This window comes from Podarcis bocagei, assembly GCF_964188305.1.
Source record: "Podarcis bocagei genome assembly, chromosome: 3".
NCBI lineage: Eukaryota > Metazoa > Chordata > Lepidosauria > Squamata > Lacertidae > Podarcis > Podarcis bocagei.
This window is the reverse complement of record NC_138127.1, coordinates 95,342,178-95,358,393: the sequence shown is the minus strand read 5'-3', so window position 1 is coordinate 95,358,393 and position 16,216 is coordinate 95,342,178. Positions and strand designations below refer to the sequence as shown.

The window sequence follows — 16,216 nt, the reverse complement described above, 5'->3', positions numbered from 1 at the left end:
TACCGAGGCTGCATTTTTCTAATTTGACTTTTCACATGAAGCTTCTTATGCCTCAGAGAATTGTGCGGTATACATATATCACCCCCCTACACACACACACACACTCAACTGGCCCTGCTTCCACAGGAGCAGGAACTGCAATGACATTTAGACACAAATCCTCAACTCTGCACAAAATGCTTCAAGATTCAAGAATGTGTGCTTCCCCCCCACACAGATATGGAATGCTGCTTCACTATGCAGAAAATGCCTTTGTGGTCTCTGCAAAACTGCCTGCATTATCTTGAGAACAAAAGTTAAGCCACATGATATCCCATAATTTCTGAGTCCTGAGAGACAGACAAAGATTGAGTGGACAACGCAAGACAGAAGAAAGCCCAAGGACACTGAGACACACACACACACACACACACACACACACACACACAATGTAATGTAGGTGTTTGAATCCAAGGATGCTGGCTCTACAAGTGAAAGCCCAGGAGTCTACAAGTTCACCATAAGATGAACAATTAGGTAAATTATAACAATTTATGAAAATAATAAATCAGTTAATGGCTCTAAGATCAATAATTTGAACAATTAGATCCATTAAAACCACTAACTGATTGACTACTTAGACCTTGGTCTATGTTCAAGATATTGGTACTAATGTACTGATGTAAAGGATCCTTTTCATCACTTTTATACCCGGCCAATCACTGCACGCTGCAGAAGTGCTCCTGCACGTGCCTCTTCATGAGCTCTTTTCTGTCAGATATAGGAACCAGGCCCTTTTTCTTGCAAAACCTGCCCTTTAGAATGACCCCCCTCCCCACATCTCAGAGAGCTGCCATCTCTATTGTCTTTTCAGCACCTTCCTTTTTCAACAAGCCTTTTACCCAGAGAATTTTATCCCAATCTGTATTTTTACTGGATTTGAAATTATTTTTTATATATATTTATTGCTGGTTTTATTGTTAAATCACTTTGGGGTATTCCATACACACTAACCCCATGGAGTTGTTGCTTTTTCAAACTTTCTATCGATAGCAATCCTTTTCCACAACAACTTGCCTGATAAGGAATTCCTGCATACTGGAGTTTTAGCTGCTAAAATTAGTACTGAAGCCAGGACCTTCAAATGTGCATTTTTTTCTGAAATGCCACCACCCATTGTACTTGCAGAGCCTCAATGCATGGATAAGACAGTGGTGTTGGGATGAGGGGTTTGGATTTGTTAGGCAAGGTGGGTATGTCTGGGGACAAGCTGGCCCTGTACAAAATGATGAGCCGTACTTGAACGTGGATGGAATCAAGACAGTTGGAGCTTAAAATAAAAAATGTGGTAGAGCATCTTTTAGACCGTTTGCAGAAGTGAAGTTGACAGGAGCTGATTCCTAGTTTGGAATCAGAAAAGGTTTAAGAATATGACCTGGGACAGCTCAGTCAGCAGAGCACAAGACTCTAAATCTCAGGGTCATGGATTGAAGCCCCATGTTGGACAAAACATTCTAGCCATCGCAGGAGGTTGGACTAGATGACCCTTGTGGTCCCTTCCAACTCTACAATTCTATGATTCAGTTGTGGAAGAGCTAGAACTAGGCACTGAGAGTGCAGTGGCACAGCCATAGTAATTCCAAGAGGCCAACAATGCAGGGAAAATGCATGTGCCAGACACATTTGGAGAGAGACTCCACGTAAAGATGTTCATTTGCTAATGCTAGATGCATCTGAGCCAAGCTGGGGAAGCTGGAGTGCTTGGCCTTACTGCAGAGACATAGTGGGCACAACAGAAACTTGATTGTAAGCACAAGGGCTGTTGTACTCAGGACCTGCTTGCAGGCTTCTTCTCATGGGAATCTGATTGGTCACTGTGAAAACAGGATCCTGAACTATGATGGGCCACTGATTCAGTAGGACTCTTATATTCTCTCTCTCTCTCTCTCTCTCTCTCTCTCTCTCTCTCTCTCTCTCTCTCTCTCTCACACACACACACACACACACATTCTTTAAATTCTTAATAAATCCTATTAAAATAAAGAATACATAAGAGAGGTCTATATTATTGCCCCTTTGAGAAGATGAAATGTTCATATGTACCTGGGCGTAGACAAAGATTTTTTCCTATCTGAAGTGAGAGAGAAGATGCCTCCACACCCCACCCAGTTCAAAATACAGAAACTGATGAGACTGGCAGTTGAATCTTATAGCAAATAGTTTGAAGAAGAAGAGTTTGGATTTGATATCCTGCTTTATCACTACCCTAAGAAGTCTCAAAGCAGCTAACAATCTCCTTTCCCTTCCTCCCCCACAACAAACACTCTGTGAGGTGAGTGAGGCTGAGAGACTTCAGAGAAGTGTGACTAGCCCAAGGTCACCCAGCAGCTGCATGTGGAAGAGCGGAGACGCGAACCCGGTTCACCAGATTACGAGTCCACCGCTCGTTGCAATGAGACATCTTCCTCCATTGTACAGGAGGGCAGCTGGCTAACGTAAGGGGACACAGGGTAGGCTGTGTAGCTGCTACTCCCTGCCTGCCCTGCCCCCTACCCTCAGCTTTGTCACCTGAGGTGGCCGCCTGCCCTATAATGGGGCCAGTCCTGAAATATGTCTTTAGGTTTTCATCATTTACTATACATCTTAATGATTCATCAACTGATGGTTTTGTTGATTAATCTACCCTTAAGACTTGCAGACCTAATTTCTCTCACCTAGCCATAATCATTTCACAATAAAATCAGCAAGCACAAACCATTCTGCAAGCACCCATTTATTACTTCCCAATTCCAAGCTATTTTCTAGACAAACAACAGATTTCTAATAACATTCCAAGCACACAGCTGAAGAATTCTCAGCCACTTTGCCTCTACTGGCCCAGATAAGAGGAGCACAAACAGTTCTGAGCAGTTGCAGGGCAGCCAATTTGACAACAGCAGTTTCACAACAGAGTAAGAAGAAACACTAATGCTAAAGTAAATGGATTAGGAAACAGTTTAGGGCTCAGATTTTCTCCCAGTACAGTACACAAGAGGAGTACATGAAGGGGAAAAGGGGTCGTTCCAGCAAGCCTAGGTCTTTAATCTAAGTAGCATTAAAGTTGTTTAAAATCCATGTGTGGTGGCTTAAATAATTCCAGAATTGCTAACCAACATCAGACATATTGGATTGTACCAACAATGGTCAGTATACATCAATACATGTGTGTGACAGAGAATGGTAGAAAATTTGGACACTGACAAGGCTCAAGGCCAGTCAATTGCCCTCTGTACAATTCCATCCTAATTTCCATCTTTCACACACAGTATTTATCATGACCTCAAGCTAGAGTTCAAGCACAATTACTCTGTTTCTGATCAGTTAATCTCAAGAATCACAAAGCGCTTTCAATAATGAATAAGCAAGAAAAGTGTATCCACGTATGTTGCAGCTTTAAAAAGTTAGAAACCTAAACAAGGGACATCTCAAGTCAGGCAATTGGTCCATCTTGCTCAGTATTATCTGAACTGACTGGCAGCATTCTCCAGTCAGAGGTCTCTCCTAACCCTACGGTGGAGCTTGAGGCAATGACCAATGAGCACCAAGACCTTCTTTTACACCCACCCACCCACCCCTATTTTCTTCCACCTAGCACTTCCTAGTGGCTACTTTTGCTTCTGGCCACATTGACTACTGGCATGTGGCCCCTGCACATTTTCCCTTGAAAGGAATGCAACTCTCAGGCTGGAAAAAAAAACCCTACAACCTGGCATAAGGAAGTTGTAAGACAGAGGCTGCAGGACCACCACAACAAGGGGGAATAGGCCTTTCCTTGAATCTTCCTTTCACTTTAAAGGCCTGTAGTCTTTTCACCAACAGGGGCAAGTGACCTGAAACCTTCAGCCTCATTTCACGCAGGTCTCCTTTACACTACTGCCCACTGTGCATCTATTTGCATAAGCACAAATATATGCAAGAGCTTTTGGTGTGCCCATGTAAGAGAATGTGTGCGTGTGAAGAAGGGCATGCAGCAGCAGCAGATGTAGAACGGCTTGCTTGTGTGCTACAAACATGAGATGGGCTCTTATTAGAACTGTTGCTTCATTGCTGCTGTTTGTTAAGATTACATGACTTTACTCATTCCTTATCAACTTGATAGCTCTGGCTAGACATAGAAGAAATCCAGCAAAAAAACCCCTAGCACTCCTTACTTATCCACTGCATTTGTATATCACTTTTCAGCCAAGGCAGGGACAGGAGGCGGTGCCCTCTAAGTGTGTGCCCCTAAAAAAAGGAAAAAAAGAAACCTATACCTGCATGGAATTTTGCATTTTTGCAGCCAACTGCAGCACTTTGCTGTATAAAGAGCTGTGTTTCAGAGTTTGGACGGTAAAGGTAAAGGGACCCCTGACCATTAGGTCCAGTCGGGATTGACTCTGGGGTTGCGGCACTCATCTCGCTTTATTGGCCAAGGGAGCCGGCGTACAGCTTCCAAGTCATGTGGCCAGCATGACTAAGCCGCTTCTGGCGAACCAGAGCAGTGCACGGAAATGCCGTTTACCTTCCCACCGGAGCGGTACCTATTTATCTACTTGCACTTTGACGTGCTTTCGAACTGCTAGGTTGGCAGGAGCAGGGACCGAGCAACGGGAGCTCACCCCGTCGCGGGGATTCGAACCGCTGACCTTCTGATTGGCAAGTCCTAAGCTCAGTGGTTTAACCCACAGCACCACCCATGTCCCTTGGACACCATAACTCAGAACAAAAGCTGAACTGGAAATTGGGGAAAACATGACAGGAAATGAAAGAGGTCCCAACATTGCAGATTCTGATGACAAATTAACATCATGCTGTCCAAATGGTCCGTACTTTTTACAAGTGCCACCTGGAGAGTGATGGACAAGGAGAGGTGGAGGACCTGCCAGAGATGAAGCTGCTGGCGACATCTGGTCTGTCCCCCTTCAAAAACCACCAGCTGACCCTGGAAATATTCCAATTCTACAAAGAGCCTACCACTTCCTTTTCTAACATAGATCAGCATATATCCAGAACTAAATAAATCCATACATAATGCACACTTCATGAATTCTCTATCAATGTTTTCTTTTAGCTCTGTCCGATCTTGATCTCTGAGCAGAGATGAGATGATGAAGAATTAGAAATGTAATATGACCAGTTACATAAATTGGAGTGTCAGTTGTAAAACTATCATTACCTTACAGTAGCTTGTATTTTCAATCACTTTTGAAATCAAATAAATCTAATTAATTTTCTTACATGCAACACCTTTATGCTTTTGCGTGGTTTGAGACTGGATTCTGCCTTTAAAAGCAGTGGTTTAAAATTAACCATTGAGTGCAGTAATCTTTTTCAAAACACACTGCCTTTCAACATTCAATCTTCCATCCTCCCACTAACCAGTGCTTAGTCATACAGTATTATCTTTAACACTGCAGCTATAAATCTTAAAAACCATTAAAAGTCAGGACACACAGACATGTCCAAAGGCAGTTTTGCTCAAAACCACATCTAACACAGGAGCACACAAACATAAAAGTCTGACAGCGAAAGTTTTAACATGGCAGTATATTTATTCTATGCTCGTAATACACATTGACATGGTTGATACAATGAAGTAACCCTTGAACATAGGACAGCTACTATTTCTTACGGGGCTACAGAAGTAGTTCATTGTGAAATATTCAGTAGTGGAGTTTCTTGTGAATGGCGAGGAACTCCCATGGAATACTGTGTTGAAAAGACCTCAGGTTAGTGTCAAAAATCTTCCCAAGGAAGAAAACTTGGAACGGGAATAAATTTTTAGAACACCAAGACGTCATTTGGGCGATTCCAAAATGCCACAGAACAATGTTCAGCAAGGGACTGGCTCAGACTTTGAAAGTGCCAAGGTAAGCTTCAAGCAGCAAGGCATTGCTGCATTTCAGGAATAAAGAGCCTACGTTGCCACATGGAAGTTGTAATGTGAAACTCGGGTGACCATGCGAAAGAATCTCCACCCCACCCCTCAAGAGGAAAAAGGAAGTTTTTAAAACGGGCAAGTTACTATGTGGTTGCAGATGGGGGAGGCAGGCAGGCTCCAAAAGAAGAGCACCACAGACCCACGTGAAGGTTTACATCAGTATTTGAACCAGCTCTTCTCTGCACAGCTTTGCTGATTCAGTGATTTCTTAGCCTGCTTCAATGCAACAAGCTGCGTTTGAAACAGAAATAGTGATGGCCCATCATGCGTAGTCCCACTCCTATTGAAATGAAAGGTCTTTGCAAGAAGCCACTTGTCAGCACTGTTTGTTTTTCTCACATCTTCCTCCAGCTGTGGACAGTCATTTCTCTATCACCGGCTTATGAGAAAAGTGACAAACAGAAACAGACAAAATATCACCCTTCAGCACGATTCAAGAACACCTTCTTTGGCCCACTTTCTGCACTTGATTTTTAAAAAAAGGACCACTACTGTACACTTTTAATAGTTCATTACAGTTAATATGAATAGTCACAGCCGCATTGAATGCTTCAATATAAATGTACTGAGACTGCCTCTCTAAGGCAATCTAAGCTAGTCTAGAAGAGAAGACCGGAATCAGTAGTATGTTTTTTTTTACAATAACTGCACAGGTGGACATCACTGAAAAACACTGATAGCTCTGGGCTTCTTCTTCTTTTAATTCACAGAAAGGAATGGACGGGTAGGAATGACAACCTCTTAGGCAGAAAGAGACAAGTACCACACCGGTGTCAGATTTGTTCATCTCAATATGCACTCAAATATACAAAATCTTAGAAGTTTGTACAAGGAAACTAAAAGCAGTTACAAAGTGGTATGGTAAAAAGTTATGGTTCATTCCTATGCAAGTTATCCATGGAGTGCCTATTTTTCCCCATCTGCTCTACTGAACACGCCAAGTCCAGTTTGCATTACACTGGCAACCAAATCTGGTGCTGTCTCAAATCCAAATGCAACACCAAATCAAACACTGGTAATCCCACCACTGCAGCCATGTCCAGTCCAAGAGGCATTTTGCCAGCTGAACATCAGTTTCGGCATCTGTGTTTCTGTGCATCAGCAACATCCAAAGGTCAGTTGGACGACCAATACTATCGACTTTTGTTCTTCTTGGAATTTCCCTAGATCAAAAAGAGAACACAGGAGATCAGCAGAACATAGGATGCTGCCTATTGCGGTCAGGCAATTTGTCCATCTGGCACACTTCTGCCTAGTAGCCTTACTGCAGCAGCTCTTCAGGGCCAAGCAGAGATCTTTCCCATTTTTCTATTAATCTGTAAAAAACAACAGATATCCCTAGGACTGAAGGTGGATCACATTACTGTAAATATGTCCCTCAAAGTAACAACTAAAATGCCAATGCCCCACACTAGAGACTTAGATCCTGAGTTCTCTTCCAATGAAGGGAGCATCCTGTGAGCAGCAGAATTTTACTCTTCCCCTGAAACTCCTTGTGCTGCTCCACCCAAAAGTTGGGGAATGCTCTGAAACTGTCAAAGGAGGTACTACAAAGGGATTGGGAACTGGGGGGGGGGGGGGATATTACAAACTGTCGCACACACACTTCCACCAACCAGAACCCTCTGCTGGATTGTAGGCCATTCTGAGAAAAGGGGCCATTCCATTTATTATATTTTCTAAGAATTTCAAAATACTTGTTTCTAGGAGATTGCCTAATGCTTGTGGGTCACTGGGGTTCCTGCAAATAATTCCCTGGCCTGATCCAACATCACCTGCATGCAGTGCGTGCATTCATTCATTCATTCATTCATTCATTCATACTTCTATTTAATATACCATTTGATTTTTAAAAATATCAAAATGGTTTACAAAAAGGATCATGCATCACAGATAAGTTGGACATTAGTATTTTAGAGACCCTTAGTATGGACTCCTGCTTTGTACATTGTACACATTGTACATTGTGTTTTGTGCACACATTGGTGAAATTCTAGTAAAACAGAATCTTATCTCTTTATGGGGAAAAATGTCAGTTTTAACAAGAAGAAAAGGCTTCTAACCAAGCCTCATGCAGGATAAGACAATCAAGGGTACCTGCACTGATAGAACGATCTGCTTAACACTACACTTAATACAACCCTAGGGTCCTTCAATAGTAGTCAAGTGAAAAATGGTAAACATAGGGGTTGCAGTAAGGTAAAATATGTTGGTTCAGAGGGCAAAGCCAATCACATCCTGCATCCCACGAGCCATAATCTGGGATGATAACAAACACATGCATGAACAAACCTGAGTTACAACAGATCAGAGAAGGGAAACTAATATAGAATGCTTTCTTGTAGTCAAGAAACTCTTTCTGATCTACTGCAAATGCCCAGAGATCTACCAGCCGATTCTCTCCTCTAATTTCTGTCTGCCCTTAGTTTACAGTACTTTGGCTGCATTTCAGTTTTGGGGTGGGGGCATTACAGGAGTAAAGACAAAGATTTCATGGAACAGAGGCGATGTTCGAGGAGGGGATTGAAGCTGGAAAGTGATTATTCTACCATGTAAAAAGGCAAAGGGACCTCTGACCATTAGGTCCAGTCACGGACGACTCTGGGGTTGAGGCGCTTATCTCACTTTATTGGCCGAGGGAGCCGGCATACAGCTTCCGGGTCATGTGGCCAGAATAACTAAGCTGCTTCTGGCGAACCAGAGCAGCGCACAGAAACGCCGTTTACCTTCCCGCCGGAGCGGTACCTATTTATCTACTTGCACTTTGACATGCTTTCGAACTGCTAGGTTGGCAGGAGCAGGGACCGAACAACGGGAGCTCACCCCGTCGCAGGGATTTGAACCACCAACCTTCCGATCGGCAAGCCGTAGGCTCTGCGGTTTAGACCTCAGCTCCAGCCGCGTCCCATTCTACCATGTAGGTAATGCATAAATAAAAATAGGCACTCGCTGGCCATTTGTTATCAGGCCAGGTCTAAGATTTTTGTATTCATTTACAAGGTGCTTCACTACTTGGGTCCAGAGTATCTGATTCCTTATATCCCAGCCCAATCACTGAGATTTGTGGGGAGGGGACCTCTGTTGGTGTTCCCCAAGGGAAGGGCTGTAGCTCAGTAGCAGAGCTTATGTTTTGCTTGCAGAAGGTCCCAGGTTCAATCCCCAGTATCTCTAGCTAGGCCTGAGAGAGACTCCTGCCTAAAACCCTGGAGAGCTGCTGCCAGTCTGTGTAGGCAATATTAAGGCATGCTCCTGTATCTATGTATGGGGCTCAAACTTTTCCTGCATAGGCTCACCCATTGCTTCTTCCCCCAGGAATCTGATTTCCCACTGATCAGCCTGCAATTTGTTTCTGAGTGCTCTCCAACCGAGTGTGCTAGCCAAGGGCAAGGTCTTTTAACAACAGTCTGTCTCTCTCCCCCTCCACTCCATGTAAAAACTCATGACTCATGAATTGATTGCTCTACACAAGCTTCCTGCCCGTCATCAACAAGGCTTCAGCATTTCAGGAGGAGTCATGTATGGGCTAGAACAGCCTCCCATCCATTAAGCCATTTCTCTTGCTTCTTTCAGAATTACTTCATCTGGAAAGCTTCTCCTGACCCTGAAAAGCCTGTTCCATACCCTCTAGCATCAATTCCCATCCTATTGCCATAACCTCTGGCAATACTGTATCAAGTACTTGGAAAAGGGCAGCCTATAAATGTGTTTTTAAAACCCTTTTTTTAATAAAAAAAACACACAAAAAAACCCAAAACCAAACTCTCATCCTTTCCGCTCGCCTTTGGAGACTGAGGGGGTAGTCTCTGACTAAGTCTCCTCCACTAGCATATCACTGCTGCATTCTAAGTGGCATCCAGAACAGTGCTGATACTAAACAGAAGCATCAAGCAGAAATACTGTTAGCGCATGCAGGTGCAAAAACACTATACTTTACATAGCCTGTACGAACTACTACTAATACTAAACTGCTCCTTCCTAATAGGGCCCATCACCTCCTGGCAAATAGAAGGGGAAGAAATGGAGGCAGTGAGAGATTTTACTTTCTTGGGCTCCATGATCACTGCAGATGGTGACAGCAGTCACGAAATTAAAGACGCCTGCTTCTTGGGGGAAAGGCGATGGCAAACCTAGACAGCATCTTAAAAAGCAGAGACATCACCTTGCCAAGAAAGGTCCGTATAGTTAAAGCCATGGTTTTCCCAGTAGTGATGTATGGAAGTGAGAGCTGGACCATAAAGAAGGCTGATCGCCGAAGAATTGATGCTTTTGAATTATGGTGCTGGAGGAGAGTCTTGAGAGTCCCATGGACTGCAAGAAGATCAAACGCATCCATTCTTAAGGAAATCAGCCCTGAGTGCTCACTGGAAGGACAGATCATGAAGCTGAGGCTCCAATACTTTGGCCACCTCATGAGAAGAGAAGACTCTCTGGAAAAGACCCTGATGTTGGGAAAGATTGAGGGCACAAGGAGAAGGGGGCGACAGAGGACGAGATGGTTGGACAGTGTTCTCGAAGCTACAAACATGAGTCTGACCAAACTGCGGGAGGCAGTGGAAGACAGGAGTGCCTGGCGTGCTCTGGTCCATGGGGTCACGAAGAGTCGGACACAACTAAACGACTAAACAACAACAACAATAGGACACATAGGCTGGGTGAGGAAAGTGCACATGCCCCAAGGCTGTACTGCAAAGTATCAACGTGTGACTTCTATATCAAAAGGCCATAAGAAGGGCCATAGCTCAGCGGCAGAGCATCTGCTGGGCGAGCAGAAGGCCCCAAGTTCAGTGCCCAGCACCCCAGGGTAGGGCCAGGAGAAACCCTGCCTGAAATCCTGGAGAACCTCTACCAAGTCAGAGCGAGATGGACCAAAGGCCTGACTCAATATAAGGCAGCTTCCTATGTCCCTATGGCCCTCTGTCTGCAGAAGGGTAAACTCAAAACCAGCAAAATCCATATTGGGCTGTGCCATCTCATTACGCACTTAGTTCCAGTTGTGTGTATATCTTGCTGCAAAAAGCCACTATGTGGTAGGAAAACTGGTTGTCAGAATCTAAATGAAGGACGGGAAAAGACAAAAAGCGGGCAGGACAATTAGAATTCCCACTAACTGGATTGCGTGAACGTTTCCCTATTTGTGTCCCATTGTAAATCCACATGAACATATAAAGCTGCCATACCAGGCCAGACCATTGGCCTATTTGCCCTTGTACAGTCTGCCTAACTGAGGCCTCTGCCCAAATGCTGTGACTCACAACTGCAATACTCAATCAAGGCCCTTTATCTACGCATTCCTCATTCAGCCCTCTTCCACTGCCAGCTCCAGTTCTCAACTTCTCCATCTCCTATACTACATGGTTTGATCAGCCTCCCTTATTTGCCAAGCTACTTCCATCTTGGTACCCATGTGAATTCTCAAGGTCCAGCAACTTCTTTACCATTCATCCTCTTTTTATTCTTTATCCTAGATATCATTTCTTAACCTGTCCCCCCACAATCACTGCCTTGTCTTCTAATAAAAACTGTATGGCTTCTGAGTAGGGGATCTTCAATGTTCTGTACAACACTTTGGACACAGCTAGATATTAAGCAACAGCAGAGATGGACAGAGAATCAGGAGGAGTATTTTCCTTAGTCCACCAACGAAGAGCTCACACTTTGCTCTTCTCTCCCCAGCCCTTCTCTAAAAAGGGATTTAGTTAATTAGGCAGCATGTAGCTCTTAGTGTGATATTATACCAGAAATTGACAAGCATGCTTGAAAGAAGCTATGAACTCAAACTAAAAAAAAAGAAGAAGACATTTGTTGTATATGGCTTCATTGATTCAGAAACCCATCTGATATAATCTCACATTTGTTGCTTTTGGAAACTGAAGCAATCCTTCAGATGACATAGCCCAACATCCGACACACCCAGTAATTATTTTTAAAAATATATTATTATACTTTATAGCCAAGACCGTTTGCTTGTCAGGAAAAAAGAAAACAAGGAGTGAGGAAAGGGGGAAAAAAGGGAAAATGGCATATGAGGGAGAAAAGAGGCAGAATAGCGCAAGAAAAGAATAGATTAAAAGGAAAAATATCATCGTTTGCATTTACATTATTCCAAAAATGTAAAAACAAGATTGGCATGGCCCCTGCACACACTCCAGGAATATATGTGTGTGTGTGTGTGTGTGTGTGTGTGTGTGTGTGTGTGTGTGTAAGTGTCCTATCCTAAGTGACCAAGAAAGGATAGGAAATACTAGCAACTTGCAGGGAACCTGGCCTGCAGCCCACGCAACAAGATTACTTACCTTACTAGCCAGCTTTAGTGTATCTATTTCCTCCCGTTGTTTGGATAAGGTTTCGGTCATACTGCAGAGGTGGTCGCTCATCATGCTTAACTGATCCTCATAACTTCTCTTGGTCGTCGTCAACTCATCCTGAAAGGTCACAGACATCGTCGGTTTATTTATATCCCACAACTTCCACAAATACATTTGTAAATAAACAAGTATAAATACAAGAATAGTGCAAAATAAAAGTTAATAGCGGTTTACTCAGACCTAGTTAGGAAGTTTCTTCCAAGGAGAACTCTGAAGTATACTGCAGAATGGAGGTCATCAGAGATATCCTTTTGCCATATCCAAAAGGACACCTTGACCTTTAACTGAGTTGGCTCTTTTAATGCTTGGAACCATTCTAGTGGGCATAGAAAATAACTACTCTGCAACATTTTGGTGTGGGTGTGGTGGGTAGGGTCCACATAAATTTGCTCACAGGTTCTCATAATATATACAGTGGTGCCTTGGTTCTCAAATGCCTTGGTTCTCAAACAACTTGGAACTTCGTTTGCGAACCTTTTTTGGAAGCCGAATGTGCTGTTTTGAGTGTTATACTTCGATTTGAGTGCCACTCTTCTGTTTTGAGTGTTGCGCTGAGGTCTGTCTGTTTTTGCAATTTATTTTGTTTTTGTAGCTTTTTTTTGTTTTGTTTTTGTGACTGTGGAACCCAGTTCAGCTACTGATTGATTGATTGTGTGACTGTAGTACATTGTTTATTGCTTTCATTTTATGGATCAATGGTCTCATTAGTAAAATCTGTGTTGAATTGCTGTTTTAGGGGTTGTTTTTAAAAGTCTGGAACGGGTTAATCCATTCTGCATTGCATTCTATGGGAAAGGGTGCCTTGGTTCTGGAACGCTTTGGTTTTGGAACGGACTTCTGGAACGGGTTAAGTCTGAAAACCAAGGTATCACTGTACACACTAGGGCTAACCGCTTTGGCCGAATCCTGGATTCTGAACCAGTCAGGGTTAACCCACAATTCTGCTGGAATGGGTTGAGGCAGGCCCAGACTGGATCAGGTCCACCCAGAGTGATCCAGGACTGTCAAAAGGGGTTAATTCAAGCAGAGAGTAAGGGGGAGGAGAAGGAGATGCATAGGCAGAGTGCCTGTGTCTTCTCACCCCATCCTTCCATATATTTAGTCAGGGTCTTAAAAGTCTAATAAAACACTGTGAAATCTCCATGGATTCAGTTCAAGGCCCAGATCTGTTGAGTCCTAGAATCATAGAATCATAGAATCATAGAGTTGGAAGAGACCACAAGGGCCATCGAGTCCAACCCCCTGCCAAGCAGGAAACACCATCAGAGCACTCCTGACATATGGTTGTCAAGCCTCTGTTTAAAGACCTCCAAAGTAGGAGACTCCACCACACTCCTTGGCAGCAAATTCCACTGTCGAACAGCTCTTACTGTCAGGAAGTTCTTCCTAATGTTTAGGTGGAATCTTCTTTCTTGTAGTTTGGATCCATTGCTCCGTGTCCGCTTCTCTGGAGCAGCAGAAAACAACCTTTCTCCCTCCTCTATGTGACATCCTTTTATATATTTGAACATGGCTATCATATCACCCCTTAACCTCCTCTTCTCCAGGCTAAACATGCCCAGCTCCCTTAGCCGTTCCTCATAAGGCATCGTTTCCAGGCCTTTGACCATTTTGGTTGCCCTCCTCTGGACACGTTCCAGTTTGTCAGTGTCCTTCTTGAATTGTGGTGCCCAGAACTGGACACAGTACTCCAGGTGTGGTCTGACCAGAGCAGAATACAGTGGCACTATTACTTCCCTTGATCTAGATGCTATACTCCTATTGATGCAGCCCAGAATTGCATTGGCTTTTTTAGCTGCCGCGTCACACTGTTGGCTCATGTCAAGTTTGTGGTCAACCAAGACTCCTAGATCCTTTTCACATGTACTGCTCTCAAGCCAGGTGTCACCCATCTTGTATTTGTGCCTCTCATTTTTTTTGCCCAAGTGCAATACTTTACATTTCTCCCTGTTAAAATTCATCTTGTTTGTTTTTGCCCAGTTCTCTAATCTGTCAAGGTCGTTTTGAAGTGTGATCCTGTCCTCTGGGGTGTTAGCCACCCCTCCCAGTTTGGTGTCATCTGCAAATTTGATCAGGATGCCCTTGAGTCCATCAGCCAAGTCGTTGATAAAGATGTTAAATAAGACCGGGCCCAAGACAGAACCCTGTGGCACCCCACTAGTCACTCTTCTCCAGGATGAAGAGGAACCATTGATGAGCACCCTTTGGGTTCGGTCAGTCAGCCAGTTACAAATCCACTGAGTGGTAGCAGAGTCAAGACCGCATTTTACCAGCTTCTTTACAAGAATATCATGGGGCACCTTGTCAAATGCCTTACTGAAATCAAGGTAGGCTATATCCACTGAGTTCCCTTCATCTACCAGGCTTGTAATTCTGTCAAAAAATGAGATCAGGTTAGTCTGACATGACTTATTTTTCAGAAATCCATGCTGACTATTGGTGATCACAGCATTCCTTTCTAGGTGCTCACAGACTGTTTGCTTAATGATCTGCTCCAGAATCTTCCCTGCTATTGATGTCAGACTGACTGGGCGGTAATTATTTGGGTCCTCTCTTTTCCCCTTTTTGAAAATAGGGACAACATTTGCCCTCCTCCAGTCTGCCGGGACTTCGCCTGTTCTCCAGGATTTCTCGAAGATGACTGCCAGTGGTTCTGAGATCACATCTGCCAGTTCTTTTAATACTCTTGGATGCAGTTCATCTGGCCCTGGAGACTTGAATACATCTAAACTAGCCAAATATTCTTGTACTGTCTCCTTAGTTATTCTGGGCTGTGTTTCCTTTGCTGAATCATTTGCTCCAAATTCTTCAGGTCGGGCATTGTTTTCTTTATCGGAGAAGACTGAGGCAAAGAAGGCATTGAGGAGTTCAGCCCTTTCTGTGTCCCCTGTTTGCATTTCACCATCTTCTCCTCTGAGTGACCCCACTGTTTCTTTGTTCTTCCTTTTGCTACGAACATACCCATAAAAGCCTTTTTTGTTGCTTTTAACCTCTCTAGCAAGCCTGAGTTCATTCTGTGCTTTAGCTTTTCTGACTTTGTGTCTACACGTGCTGGCTATTTGTTTGAATTCCTCTTTGGTGGTTTCCCCCCTTTTCCATTTTTTGTACACATCCTTTTTTAATCTTAATTCAGTTAAAAGTTCTTTAGATAGCCACCCTGGCTTCTTTAGGCACCTTCCATGTTTCCGTCTCATTGGTATTGCCTGACGTTGTGCTTTTACTATCTCCCTCTTAACAAACTCCCAGCCATCATGAACTCCCTTTCCTTTTAGTATTGCTGTCCATGGGATCTCACCCAGCACTTCCCTAAGTTTTATGAAGTCGGCTTTCTTAAAGTCAAGAAATTGAGTCCTAGTATGCTTGGCTGCTCCTTTCCGCTGTATAGTAAACTTCAGAAGAGCATGATCACTCGCGCCTAATGATCCTTCCACTTCTACCCCACTAACCAGGTCATCAACATTGGTTAGGACCAGATCTAAAATGGCTGTTCCTCTTGTTGCTTCTCCCACTTTCTGGACAATGAAGTTGTCTGCAAGGCCAGTGAGGAATCTGTTTGACCTTATGCTCTTGGCTGAGTTTGACGCCCAACAAATATCCGGGTAATTGAAGTCCCCCATTACTACTATCTCCCTTCCTTTTGCATGCTTGGCCATCTGTTCCAGGAAGGCATCATCTATGTCCTCCGTTTGGCTTGGGGATCTATAGTAAACTCCCACAATGAGGTCTCTGTTATTCTTCTCTCCCTTAATTTTGACCCAAATGCTCTCACATTGGCTTTGAGGTTCTAAATCTTGGATCTCTTCACAGGTATACACATCCCTGACATATAACGCCACTCCTCCTCCTTTCTTGTCTGGTCTGTTTCTCTGAAATAGATTGTATCCCCCCATTATTACATTCCAATCGTGGGACT

The 16,216-nt window shown here is 43.7% G+C and overlaps 1 protein-coding gene across 2 annotated transcripts in view; it reads right to left on the bottom strand.

Annotated features, from left to right (window-relative positions):
- Positions 1-5,529: 5,529 nt before the first annotated feature.
- PPP1R21 (protein phosphatase 1 regulatory subunit 21) overlaps positions 5,530-16,216 on the bottom strand; it is a 47,090-nt gene continuing 36,403 nt past the window's right edge. For both annotated transcript variants that reach the window (XM_081188536.1, XM_081188537.1), the window contains exons 21-22: positions 12,232-12,360; positions 5,530-7,101 (exon numbers count right to left, since the gene is read on the bottom strand). In XM_081188536.1, coding sequence (XP_081044662.1) covers positions 7,072-7,101; positions 12,232-12,360 — 159 coding nt within the window. In that variant the 3' untranslated portion in view covers positions 5,530-7,071. The remainder of the gene's footprint in view (positions 7,102-12,231; positions 12,361-16,216) is intronic.